This window comes from Oncorhynchus clarkii, chromosome 7, assembly GCF_045791955.1.
Source record: "Oncorhynchus clarkii lewisi isolate Uvic-CL-2024 chromosome 7, UVic_Ocla_1.0, whole genome shotgun sequence".
Lineage (NCBI taxonomy): Eukaryota > Metazoa > Chordata > Actinopteri > Salmoniformes > Salmonidae > Oncorhynchus > Oncorhynchus clarkii.
In genome coordinates, this window is record NC_092153.1 from 35,011,722 (window position 1) to 35,025,585 (window position 13,864).

At 44.8% G+C, this 13,864-nt stretch overlaps 1 protein-coding gene across 2 annotated transcripts in view; it reads left to right on the plus strand.

Annotated features, from left to right (window-relative positions):
• LOC139413228 (R3H domain-containing protein 2-like) overlaps positions 1-13,864 on the plus strand; it is a 70,724-nt gene that overhangs the window by 54,382 nt on the left and 2,478 nt on the right. For both annotated transcript variants that reach the window (XM_071160365.1, XM_071160366.1), the window contains 7 exons: positions 10-306; positions 1,035-1,173; positions 6,908-7,068; positions 7,610-7,782; positions 8,496-8,593; positions 8,928-9,097; positions 9,233-9,380. In XM_071160365.1, the coding sequence (XP_071016466.1) occupies positions 10-306; positions 1,035-1,173; positions 6,908-7,068; positions 7,610-7,782; positions 8,496-8,593; positions 8,928-9,097; positions 9,233-9,380 (1,186 nt within the window). The remainder of the gene's footprint in view (positions 1-9; positions 307-1,034; positions 1,174-6,907; positions 7,069-7,609; positions 7,783-8,495; positions 8,594-8,927; positions 9,098-9,232; positions 9,381-13,864) is intronic.

The following is a 13,864-nucleotide window of genomic DNA, read 5'->3' on the forward strand; positions in this document are numbered from 1 at the left end:
CTCTCTCAGGGTGAGGAACTGGCTCCCCAGTTCAGCCAGATGACTCTGAGTAGACAGGGTTCCAGCGAGGCCCCGGAGCCCCCCACTATGTACCAGACCCAGGGGCCCACTGTCCTCACCCAACACCCTCCACCCCAGACTGGCTACATCATGGCCACCACAAGCCAGCCCCTGGCCCCTCCGTCTGGCTACCAGCCTAACACTGGACACCCCCACCCCCCTCCTCTTCCACCACCTCCCTCCCAGACCGTCATGCAGCCCCCTCCACCGCCACAGGGATACATGCAGCCACCTCCCCCGCAACAGGTATTATATCGTTTTTTTGTTGATGCAATCAGATGTTTGTCAAGCCCTTTTTACATCAGCAGCTGTGCACAAATATAATGAACACAGAGCTGAAGTTGGAATATAAGTTGACTGAATGTACACACACACAGCTTGAGAAGCTAGAGCGAGTCACACTTTTTGTTAGACAACTTTACCATCAAATGTAAGAAAGTGTCAATGGTGTGATTCCTGTGAAATCGCAGCTGGATTCACACACGGCGACGGTGTGACAGTGTCTCTCTCCCACTCAGTGCTGTGTGACTGGCTGTGAAGTCTGCGCTCTCTCTGTGCTATCTTTTCTCTACCTCTATCTCTCTCTACACATCTCTACCTCTACCCCTCGCTATATGTCTCTCTACGCCTAAGGAGAATACCATGGGTAGAGTGAGATTTCTCTAGAGTGCTAGTAGTGCACTAGTAGTTCCTGTAGTGTGCCCTTCATGACAGCCACTAAAGCTTTAAGGCAGCATGGCTCACAGCTTACAGATCTGTCTCTCTCGCAGAACTAAACAATAGGGAGCTAACTCCGACGGAGTCAAGCTCGTAGGGTGGAAAGCAAACACCCTGCACTGTCTGGGATAGTTTGTTGGATGTGCAATAGTTGATTTCTAGTTTGCTTCTCTATTTATGCACCTTGGTTGGAATATTTTCTTTTAAAACTGAACTGTGTATTTCTCCCTCACTCCCTCTACCGAACCCCTCCGCAGATTCATGTGTCGTATTACCCACCAGGGCAGTACCCCAACACGGGGCAGCAGTACCGGCCTGGACCCATGTCTCACCAGGTGTCCTACCCTGCCCATACCCAGCACTCCCAGCCGATGCCCCAGCCCACACAGCAGTCAGGTCAATATCATTCCCATCCCTCTCATCTACCTATCTGACTGTCTTTAAAGTGCTGTGCAGTTTAAAATTACATCCGACCACATCCTTGTTCACACACCAATTTAGATTAATCTACTTGCATGGGGGTACCGAATACAGCTGTTTTTGAGAACCAATTACCAGATTTTAAACAGGATCATTAGCATGTAAAATTCTGGGTTTTGGGGGGCCAAACGCCAACTACATTTCTACACTTCATATTAAAATGAAGATGCACAGTTGCGTGAGAATCTTGCTTAGATCCAGTAGTGTGGGTGAACAGTAAGCAAGACTGGGGAAAGCCAGGACTCCTGTACACTGTGTTTTTCCTGAATAAACATTTATCAACAGTGTGTTGCGTTTTAGGCATTAAAACCTTCATCAAGGCGTTGATGACCGAATCGCTGCCTACCTGATTTGGCAACACTGTATACGGGAGTCCGTTCGGCCACCCAGTCAACACGATCAACAGAAACACCACCAATAAGGTTCAGATATCTAAAATATTTCAAAACAAATGTTATTTGACACATGCGCCAAATACAACAGGTGTTGACTTTACAGTGAAATGCTTACTTACGGGCCCTTTCTCAAAAATGCAGTTAAAAAGAAAGACAAAATGTATAAAAAAGAGGAAATGGTAACAAAAAAAAACCTAAAAACAATAACTAGCCTATATACAAGGAGTACCGGTACTAAGTCAAAGTGCGGAGGCACCGGTTAGTTGAGGTAATATGTACACGTAGGTAAAGTTATTAAAGTGACTATGCATATATGATAACAACTGAAAGTAGCAGCGGTGTAAAAGGGGGTTTCAAGTAGTCTGGGTAGCCATTTGATTAGATGTTCAGGAGTTTTATGGCGCAGGGGTAGAAGCTGTTGAGAAGCCTCTTGGACCTAGACTTGGTGCTCCGGTACCACTTGCCATGCGATAGCAGAGAGAACAGTCTATGACTAGGGTGGCTGGAATCTTTGACAAATTTTAGGGCCTTCCTCTGACACCTCCTGGTATAGAGGTCCTGGATGGCAGGAAGCTTGGCCCCAGTGATGTGCTGGCCCGTTCACACTACCCTCTGTAGTGCTTTGCGGTTGGAGCAATTGCCATACCAGGCAGTGATGCTCTCATTGAGGAGGACCTGGGGACCCATACCAAATCTTTTCAGTCTCCTGAGGGGGAATAGGTTTTGTCGTGCCCTCTTCACGACTGTCTTGGTGTGTTTGGACCATGTTGGTTTGTTGGTGATGTGGACACCAAGGAACTTGAAGCTCTCAACCTGCTCTGCTGCAGCCCCGTCGATGAGAGCCACATGGCCACGATGGCACCACATGGCCAGGTCTCCGACCTCCTCCCTATAGGCTGTCTCGTCGTTCTCGGTGATCAGGCCTACCACTATTGTGTCATTGGCAAACTTAAAGATGGTGTTAGAGTCATGCCTGGCCGTGCAGTCATGAGTGAACAGGGAGTACAGGAGGGGACTGAGCACGCAACCCTGAGGGGCCCCTGTGTTGAGGATCACACACGGCGTATGTGTTGTTACCTCCCTTTAGCACCTGGGGGTGGCCCTGTCAGGAAGTCCAGGATCCAGTTGCATAATTAGGTGTTTAGTCCCAGGGTCCTTAGCTTATTGATGAGCTTTGAGGGCACTATGGTGTTGAACGCGACGCTGTAGTCAATGAATAGCATTCTCAAATAGGTGTTCCTTTTGTCCAGGTGGGAAAGGGCAGTGTGGAGTGCGTCTTCTGTGGATTTGTTGGGGTGGTATGCAAATTGGAGTGGGTCTAGGCTTTCTGGGATAATGGTGTTGATGTGAGCCATGACCAGCCTTTCAAAGCACTTCATGGCTACAGACGTGAGTGTTACGGGTCAGTAGTCATTTAGGCAGTTTAGCTTAGTGTTCTTGGGCACAGACACTATGGTGGTCTGCTTAAAACATGTTGGTATAAGACTTCACAGGGAGAGGTTGAAAATGTCAGTGAAGACACTTTCCAGTTGTTCAGCTGATGCTCGTAGTACACGTCCTGGTAATCCGTCTGGCCCTGCGGCCTTGTGAATGTTGACCTGTCTAAAGGTCTTACTCACATTGGCTGCGGAGAGCGTGATCAGTCTTCTGGAACAGATGGTGCTCTCATGCATGTTTCAGTGTTATTTTCCTTGAAGCGAGCATAGAAGTGGTTTAGCTCATCTGCTAGGCTCGTGTCACTGGGCAGCTCTCGGCTGTGCTTCCCTTTGTAGTCTGTAATGGTTTGCAAACCCTGCCACATCTGACGAGCGTCAGAACTGATGTAGTACGATTCGATCTTCGTCCTGTATTGATGCTTTGCCTGTTTGATGGTTCGTCAGAGGGCATACTGGGATTTCTTCTAAGCTTCTTGGTTGGAGTCCCGCTCCTTGAAAGCGGAAGCTCTAGCCTTAGTGAGGCTGTTGCCTGTAATCCATGGCTTATGGTTGGGGTATGTATGGTCATTGTGGGGATGACGTCCTCGACGCACTTATTGATGACGCCAGTGACTGATGTTGTGCACTCCTCAGTGCCATCGGCGGAATACTGGAACATATTCTAGTCTGTGCTAGCAAAACAGTCATGTAGCTTAGCATCTGCTTCATCTGACCACTTTTTTTTTAATTGATCGAGTCACTGGTGCGTCCTGTTTTAATTTTTGCTTGTAAGCAGGAATCAGTAGGAATAGAATTATGAATTATGGTTTGATTTGCCAAATGGAGGGCGAGGGAGAGCCTTGTATGCATCTCTGTGTGTGGACTAAAGGTGGTCCAATGTCTCCCCCCGGTTGTACATTTTAAAATGCTGATAGAAATTTGGTAAAACTGATTTTAATCACCCTGCATTAAAGTCCCTGGCTACTAGGCGTGCCGCCTCTGGGTGAGCGTTTTATTGTTTGCTTATGGCGGAATACATCTTATTCGATGCTGTCTAGTGCCATCCTCAGTCTGTGGTGGTATGTAGACGACTACAAAAAATACAGATGGAAACTCTCTAGGTAGATAGTGTGGTCTACAGCTTATCATGAGATACTCTAGCTCATGCGAGCAATACCTTGATACCTCCTTAGATATCGTGCACCAGCTGTTATTTCCAAAGATGCATAGTCCGCCGCCCCTTGTCTTACCAGACACCACTGTTCTATCCTGCCGGTACAGCGTATAATCAGACAGCTGTATGATGATAGTGTCGTTGTTCAGCCACGACTCTGTGAAGCATAAGATATTCGTTTTTAGTTTAGTTTAATCTTCTGCGTAGGTCATCGATTTTATTCTCCAAAAGTTGCATGTTTGCTTGCAGAATGGAAGGAGGTGGGGGTTTATTTGATTGCCTACAAATTCTCAGGAGACAGCCCGCCCTCTGGCCCCTTTTTCTCCGCCGCCTCTTCATGTTAATCACGGGGATCTGGGCTTGTTCCTAAGAAAGCAGTATATCATTCACGTCGGGCTCGTCAGACTCGTTAAAGGAAAAATAAAGATTCTGCCAGTCCGTGGTGAGTAATCGCTGTCCTGATGTCCAGATGTTATTTTCGGTCATAAGAGACTGTAGCGGCAACATTATGTACAAAATACGTTTTTTAAAAACAATCAGTTGGGGAACACGTAAAACGTCAGCCGCCTTCTCCCGCGCTGTTTTAATTGGGTTGAGGTCGGCTGATTGTGGAGGCCAGGTCATCTGATGCAGTACTCCATCACTCTCCTTCTTGGTCACATAACACCTGGAGGTGTGTTGGGTCATTGTCCCAACTAATGATAATTCCATTAAGCGCAAACCAGATAGGATAGTGTATCGCTACAGAATGCTGTTGTAGCCATGCTGGTTAACTGTGTCTTAAATTCAAAATAAATCACTGACAGTGTCACCAGCAAAGAACCTCCACACCATCAAACACCACCACCTCCATGCTGCACGGTGGGAACTACGCATGTGGAGATTATCCATTCTCCTACTCTGCGTCTCAAAGACACGACGGTTGGAATCAAAAATCTCAAATCAGACCAACGGACAGATTTCCACCAGTCTAATGTCCATTGCTCGTGTTTCTTGGCCCAAGCAAGTGTCTTCTTATTGGTGACCTTTAGTAGTGGTTTCTTTGCAGCAATTTGACCATGGAGGCCTGATTCACGCAGTCTCCTTGAACAGTTGATGTTGAATGTCTGTTGCTTGAACTCTGTGAAGCATTTCTTTGGGCTGCAATTTCTGAGGCTGGTAACTTGAATGAGCTTATCCTCTGCCATTCCTGTGGTGGTCCTCATGAGATCCAGTTTCATCATAGCGCTTGATGGTTTTTGCATTTTAAGAAACTTTCAAAGTGCTTGGCAGTGTTCCGGATTGACTGACCTTCATGTCTTAAAGTAAAGATGGACTGTCATTTCTCTTAGCTTATTTGAGCTGTTCTTGCCATAATATGGACTTGGTCTTTTGCCAAATAGGGCTATATTCTGTATACCCCCCTACCTTGTCACAACACACCTGATTGGCTCAAACGCATTAAGAAGGAAAATGATATTTTAACAAGGCACACCTATTAATTGAAATGCATTCCAGGTGACTACCTCATGAAGCTGGTTGAGAGAATGCCAACCGCATGCAAAGCTGTCGTCAAGGCAAAGGATGGACACTTGGAAGAATCTCAAATATAAAATATTTTTTGATTTAACACTTTTTTTGGTTACTACATGATTCTTCCATATGTTTCATTGTTTTGATGTCTTCCCTATTATTCTACAATGTAGAAAAGAGTTGAAAAAAATAAACCCTTGAATGAGCAGGTGTGCCCAAACCTTTGCCTGGTACTGTAAGCGGGGGTAAACGTGACTAGGCAGTCAGGATAGATAATAAACAGATTAGCAGCAGGGTGAAAGTGTGTGTAGTGTGTGTATGAGTTTGTAGGTAGAGTCCAGTGAGTGTGCATAGAGCCAGTGCAAAAAAAGTTACAGGGTCAATGCAAATTGTCCAGGTAGCCATTTGATTAACTGTTCAGCGGTCTTACGGCTTGGGGGGTAGAAGCTGTTCAGGAGCCTTTTGGTCCCAAACATGGCGCTACGGTACAGCTTGCCTTGTGGTAAGCAGAGAGAACAGTCTGTGACTTGGGTGGCTGGAGTCTTTGGCAATTTTTAGGGCCTTCTTCTGACACCGCCTGGTATAGAGGTCCTGGATGGCAGGGAGCTTGGCCCCAGTGATGTACTGGGCCTTACGCACTACCCTCTAGCGCCTTGCGGTCGGATGCCAAGCAGTTGCCATGCCAAGCGGTGGTGCAGCCAGTCAAGATGCGCTAAATGGTGCAACTGTAGGACTTTTTGATATCTCTTTACACAATGATCAAGGTCAGCTAAATAATGGTCACCATGATTAAATGGCTATTTTAGTTACCACATTGTGTAATTGGGGAGAACAGTACTGATGCAATGATTTCCCGAAAGTTACCATGATTATACTCGTAGGACCCTGAGCATTAAGGCTGCAACAAGCCTACCCCCTGCTATACTGTCCTTGGCAACTTTTTAAGCTCCAGACCCAGGTCTTCCTTGGCTTTAGGTGTACATTCCTTTCTTTCTAGACAGCTTGTGTTAACATAACATAACCATGACTTGATATGGTCGTCACCAGTAGGTACAGGGGTAATAGGAGTGCAACATTCCCAGAATACACTCTCTCACACACACACACACACACACACACACCTGTATTAACATACTGCATGTTGTCTCCAGCAGGTCTCCAGACCATGATGCCCAGCCAGCAGCCCCAGTACCAGGGGATGATAGGAGTACCTCAGCAGCCCCAGAACCAGGCCCTCATCACTTCCCAGAGGCAGGGCATACAAGGACAGATGACAGGGATGATGGTCCAGTACCCACAAATGTCCTCATATCCGGTACAGTAGGCCCTCAAGTCAATTCAATGAAACTCGATTTATTCCCTCAGGGGCAATTAAGAAAGGCAAATTGCCTGTCTTACATGTAGGTGTATTGAATTGACTTGAATTCCATGCATGATGATGTACACTTTGCGTGATTTAAGAATGCACATGAACGTTTCAGAGTTCCTCAAGGCTCTGTTTTTATTGAGTATGCCACCTCTGATGGTATTCCTAGTGTTTTACTGCCATGTCGACGATGAACAGCTGTACATTTCAATGCAACATGGTAAAATAACTACAACCCTTTTCTTGATAAAAGTCTTAACCGGTTTGTGACTCTTGTGTCTTTAAGACGTGGATCTAAAGAGGAGCCAGACAACTTCTCTCTTCGATTAGGGATATTTATGAATGTGTTGTTTAGTTCAAAGACAAACCCCAGAACATAAATGAACCCCAATAACCTTTCCCAAGTCAAGTATTCCACAGTGTCATTAGTTTACGCCCTGTTCTGGCTAAGCGATATCTACAGTATATCACCTTCTACATCTCCCATCAGGTGCCGGTGGCCAATGAGTCTCAGCAGGTGGTACAGCAGCAGTACCAACAGCAAGTCATGGTGCCAGTCAGCCAGTCTCTCCAGACTGTCCAGGGGGTACAGGGACCCATGCCAGGCCAAGGAATGCCCATATACTACAGCGTCATCACCCCCACACAACAGAACAGCACAAGGTAGATGGGTAAAATAAGATTTATTAAATAAGTGCTTGATATTGTATAGGAAAAAAATCCACTACTCCCAACATGTCACGTCACACACACCCGGGTGATGCCACAGCAGACATTTTGAGCTCGAACACTAGATAACATGTTCTTAATAAGTATTAGTTACAGCTCACTTGTAGAACTCACAGAATTGTAATAAAGTACGCTTAATAAGAAAACAAAAGCATTGCATAGAATTTGTCTGAACTCCAGAAGCAGAGTAATGGTCTGAATCCATCCAGGTATGAATTAAGTTGTTTAACACTATCTGTGACAAGACGTGTTCTGCCAGTGCGTCTATCTGTAACACGTTCTCCTGCTGACACGTCAACAGCTTGAATGCACTCTTAAGTGTTTGACACTGAGGTCATTACAAACTATTGAATAGGATAGAAACTCACAAGACTGGAATCAATAAGCAACCTCTTGAACACTTGAATATGTATTTTCTGTGACACTCTCTCTCTCACACACACACACACACACACTTGCTGCTTTCAGATTCCTTCTACACGCTTGCTAAACAAAATATTTGCATTGTAATTGAAGTCTAGCAGACCGCAGCTTGTCGGTGTGATATGCCTACCGTCTGTGCATGTGGCGGGCTGCCAAGTGCTTACACAGTGTGTGTGTGTGTGTGTGTGTGTGTGTGTCTGTCGCTGTGTGTGTGTCTCTCCCAGCCCATCAGTGGGGTACCTGCAGCCCAACTCAGAGCAGTACCAGATAAGCCAGTCTCCATCCCCTTGCAACCCTCAGCAGATGCAGCAGCAATATTCAGGTGACTGTTCATCTGGTTCACAAAGAGATGTTTTCGGACTTGGTTGATTACGTCAATCGGCTGTGTTCGTACTGGCCTTGACATATAAGCCTAGACATATAAGCCTAGACCAGCGTTGCGTTTAGGAGGTTGCAACATACTGTACATGGGCCATTGCAAATAGAAATGCCCCAAAGAGAGCTAACATTATTCTTAACTCTACGGAAAGTGTGTTCTCCACTATATATTTTTCAGGACACTTGACAACATTGTGTCATACTAAATGTGGCCTTGCCTGGATTGAAGAACACTGCTGCACTGTGTAACTTCATTCAACTTTGTCTGTGTGCTACAGGAGTGCCACCCCCAGGCCCCGGGGTGATGGTCATGCAGCTTAGCGTCCCCAACGGACCGCAGCCTACCCAGAACCCTCCTCTGGTACAGTGGAACCCCTGCAAATACTACAGCCTAGAGCAGAGGCCCAGCAAGCCTGGAGAACTCTACAAACCAGACAACACACAACAGGTACACTATACCACTATACTCATACCTCTCTCACATTCACTCACTCACATACATGCAATACAGCATACACATACTGTATAGCATTCATGTAAAGGATCCTGGCAGAGTTCTGACCCCCCCCCCTTTCCTTTCCAGGCCAGTACTCAGATGAGCAGTCCCCTGGCCTCCCCTACCCAGTCCCCCACTCTCTCCCCCTCAGGCAGCGTGAGCAGCGTCTGTCCTGGCCTCGGCCCCCTGCCCCTACTGTCACAGTTCCCCCGGCCCGGACCAGGGCCTGCGCAAGGTAACAACACACGGGCACACGCACACACAGGTGTGCAATCACACAGTCACGCTTGTGCACACACATTGACCTTTTCCATATTTTATGTTATAGCCTTATTCTAAAATTGACAATTTTTTTCCCCCTTATCAATCTACACACAATACCCCATAATGACAGCAAATACAGGTTTTTATAAATTGTTGCACATTTATTACAAAATAAATTGAAATCACTTATTTAAGTTAAGTATTCAGAACCTTTGCTATGAGACTCAAAATTGAGCTCAGGTGCATCCTGTTCCCATTGATCATCCTTGATGTTTCTACAATTTGGAGTCCACCTGTGGTTAATTCAATTGATTGGACATGATTTGGAAAGGCACGCACCTGTCTATATAACGTCCCACAGTTGACAGTGCATGTCAGACCAAAAACCAGGCCATGAGGTCGAAGGAATTGTCTTCAGAGCTCAGAGACAGGATTTTGTCGAGGCACGAATCTGGAGAAGGGTACCAAAACAGTTCTGCAGCATTGAAGGTCCCCAAGAACACAGTGGCCTTGATAATTCTTAAAAGGAAGAAGTTTGGGACTAACAAGACTCTTCCTACAGCTGGCTGCCTGGCCAAACTGAGCAATCAGGGAAAAGGGCCTTGGTCAAGGAGGTGACCAAGAACCTGATGGTCACTCTGACGGAGCTCCAGAGTTCCCCTGTGCAGATGGGAGAACCTTCCTGAAGGACAACCATCTCAGCACTCCACCAATAAAGCCTTTATGGTAGCCAGACTGAAGCCACTCTTCAGTAAAATGCACATGACAGCCTGCTTGGAGTTTGCCAAAAGGCACCTGAAGGACTTTCAGACCATGAGAAACAAGATTATCTGGTCTGATGAAAACCAGATTGAACTCTTTGGCCTGAAAGCCAAGCGTCATGTCTGGAGGAAACCTGTCACCATCTATACGGTGAAGCATGATGGTGGCAGCATCATGCTGTGGGGATATTTTTTCAGGGACTGGGAGACTAGTCAGAATCGAGGGAAAGACGAATGGCGCAAAGTACAGAGAGATCCTTGATGAAAACCTGCTCCATTGTGCTCATGACCTCAGACTGTTGCGAAGGTTTACCTTCCAACAGGACAAGGACCCTAAGCACATAGCCAAGACCACGCAGGAGTGGCTTCGGGACAAGTCTCAATGTCCTTGAGTGGCCCAGCTAGAGTCCGGACTTGAGCACGATCAAACATCTCTGGAGAGACCTGAAAATAGCTGTGCAGCGACTCTGCCCATCCAACCTGACAGGATCTGCAGAGACGAATGGGAGAAACTCCCCAAATACAGGTGTGCCAAGCTTGTAGTGTCATACCCAAGAAGACTTGAGGCTGTAATCGCTGCAAAAGGTGCTTCAACAAAGTACTTTCTACATTTATTTATCCATTTGGAGAAAAAAAAAAAACTGTTTTTGCTTTGTCGTTATAGGTGTGTATTGTGTGTAGATTGAGAGAGAAACTATTTAATCATTTTTAGAATAAGGCTGTAACATAGCAAAGTGGAAAACATCAAGGGGTCTGAATACTTTCTTAATATACTGTACACTGAGTGTACACAACATTAAGAACACCTACGCTTTCCATGAGACTGACCAGGTGAAAGCTATGAACCCTTATTGATGTCACTTGTTAAATCCACTTCAATCGGTGTAGATGAAGGGGAGGAAATAGGTTAAATAATGATTTTTAAGCCTTGAGACAGTTGGGACATGGATTGTGTACAGGGTATGGTAGTAACTCAATATTTGGAAGATAAACCAATTTTATTGGTCACATACACATGGTTAGCAGATGTTATTGTGAGTGTAGCGAAATGCTTATGCTTCGAGATCCAAAAGTGCAGCAGTATCTAACAGGTAATATCTAACAATTCCACAACAAACCCTAATACACACAATCTAGTAAAGGAATGGGATGAAAATATATAAGTATAAAATATATGGATGAGCAGTGACAGAGTGGCTAAGATGCAATAGATGTTAAAGAATAGATAGTGAAGGATACAGTGCAGTTGAAGTCGGAAGTTTACATACACCTTAACCAAATACATTTAAACTCAGTTTTTCACAATTCATGACATTTTAGTCAGAGTAAAAAGTTAGGATCACCACTTTTATTTTAAGAATGTGAAATGTCAGCATAATAATAGTGATTTTATTTCAGCTTGTATTTCTTTCATTACATTCCCAGTGGGTCAATTAGTATTTGGTAGCATTGCCTTTAAATTGTTTAACTTGGGTCAAACATTTTGGGTAGCCTTCCACAAGCTTACCGCAATAAGTTGGGTGAAATTTGGCCCATTCCTCCTGACAGAGCTGGTGTAACTGAGTCAGGTTTGTAGGCCTCCTTACACACTTTCTCAGTTCAGCCCACAAATTTTCTAGAGGATTGAGGTCAGGGCTTTGTGACGGCCTCTCCAATACCTTGACTTTGTCCTTAAGCCATTTTGCCACAACTTGGAAGTGTGCTTGGGGTCATTGTCCATTTGGGAAGACCCGTTTGCGACCAAGCGTTAACATCCTGACTAATGTTTTGAGATGCTGCTTCAATATGTCCACATAATTTTCCTTCCTCATGACCCCATCTATTTTGTGAAGCGCACCAGTCCCTCCTGCAGCAAAGCACCCCCACAACATGATGCTGCCACCCCTGTGCTTCACGGTTCGGATGGTGTTCTTCTGCCTTTTTCCTGCAAACATAACGATGGTCATTATGGCCAAACAGTTTTATTTTTGTTTCATCAAACCAGAGGACATTTCTCCAAAAAGTACGATCTTTCTCCCCATGTGCAGTAGCAAACCATAGTCTAGCTTTTTTATGGCAGTTTTGGAGCAGTGGCTTCTTCCTTGCTGAGCGGCTTTTCAGGTTATGTCGATACAGGACTCGTTTAATTGTGAATATAGATACTTTTGTACCTGTTGTTCTGGGATTGATTTGCACTTTTCGCACCAAAGTATTTTCATCTCTAGGAGACAGAACGTGTCTCCTTCCTGAGCAGTATGGCGGCAGCATGGTCCCATGGTGTTTATACTTGCGTACTATTGTTTGTACAGATGAAGTGGTACCTTCAGGCGTTTGGAAATTTCCCCTGAAGGATGAACCAGATTTTTTTTCTTCTCCTGAGGTCTTGGCTGATTTCTTTAGATTTTTTTTCTTCCCATTTCACGCAAAGAGGCACTGAGTTTGAAGGAAGACCTTGAAATACATTCACAGGTACACCTCCAATTGACTCAAATAATGTCAATTAGCCTATAAAAAGCTTCTAAAGCCATGACATACTTTTCTGGAATTTTCCAAGCTGTTTAAAGGCACAGTCAACTTAGTGTATGTAAACTTCTGACCCACTGGAATTGTGATACAGTGAATTATAAGTTAAATAATCTGCCTGTAAGCAATTGTTGGAAAAATGACTTGTGTCATGCACAAAGTAGGTGTCCTAACCGACTTTCCAAAACTGTAGTTTGTTAACAAGACTTTTGTGGAGTGGTTGAAACACTTCGTTGGAGTCATTAAAACTTGTTTATGTGAACTTCCAACTTCAACTGTATGAAAGCCTTCAGACAGATTTAAACAAGTTTAAATGAGTTTCCCCACAGAAGAGATATGAGAGCATTCAAGTTTCCCCACGACTGCGCCACCAGCGCACATGCGTTGTTCCCCCAGCGAATCGTGCAGACCAAAGAGCCGGTGATGAAAGAGTTTGCTTCTGCTGCAGCCTTTCGCTGTCAAATATAACACGGCCCCTCGGTTAAGATAAAACCCTGGTCCTTTATCTTTCACCCACTTCCACTCTGACCCGTTCATGACCTTTCCATCTCATCTTTGGCCAGCCACTAATAGGCCCCGAGAACCTGACTTTGCATTACTCACCTTACCCTTATGGCTGGCACTGGCCCACACACACACACACACACACACACACACATACCCATCTCATGTATAACATGCCCTCTCACTAGTGCTGAGCAATTAGTGCTTTTTGAGGTCGATTACGGTGCAATTTTCCTTTTAAAACGTTAAATGCACTATGCATTATGTGGGTAGAATGCTGTAACACAGAATAAAACAATTAAAGTCACATGATGGTTATGACTGCCCATTACTGCTTATCACTTAATAACCATCATTTATTTACTTGAATACAATATTTCATATGTGTATATTACGTTTGTTTTATTAGATGACTTTGTTTCATTCCAGGTATTTTAATATCTATAGAGCTGCTACTTATGCGGTCTGACAAAATCACTATTTTAGTAGTTCTTCAGAGTAAATGAGGTTTACTTTTGACTGACTGCTGAACACAAACTATCAATCACTTACATCATGCGCGCAATGGGTTAAGGTCATAGTTTATCGCAAAAAAAATGTTGTAATTAACCATTTGGAATATTGGCCTGTTGGAAACTGCAACTCCCTACTACATTGCACAGTTCAGGTTTTATCTGGTTTACCTCTC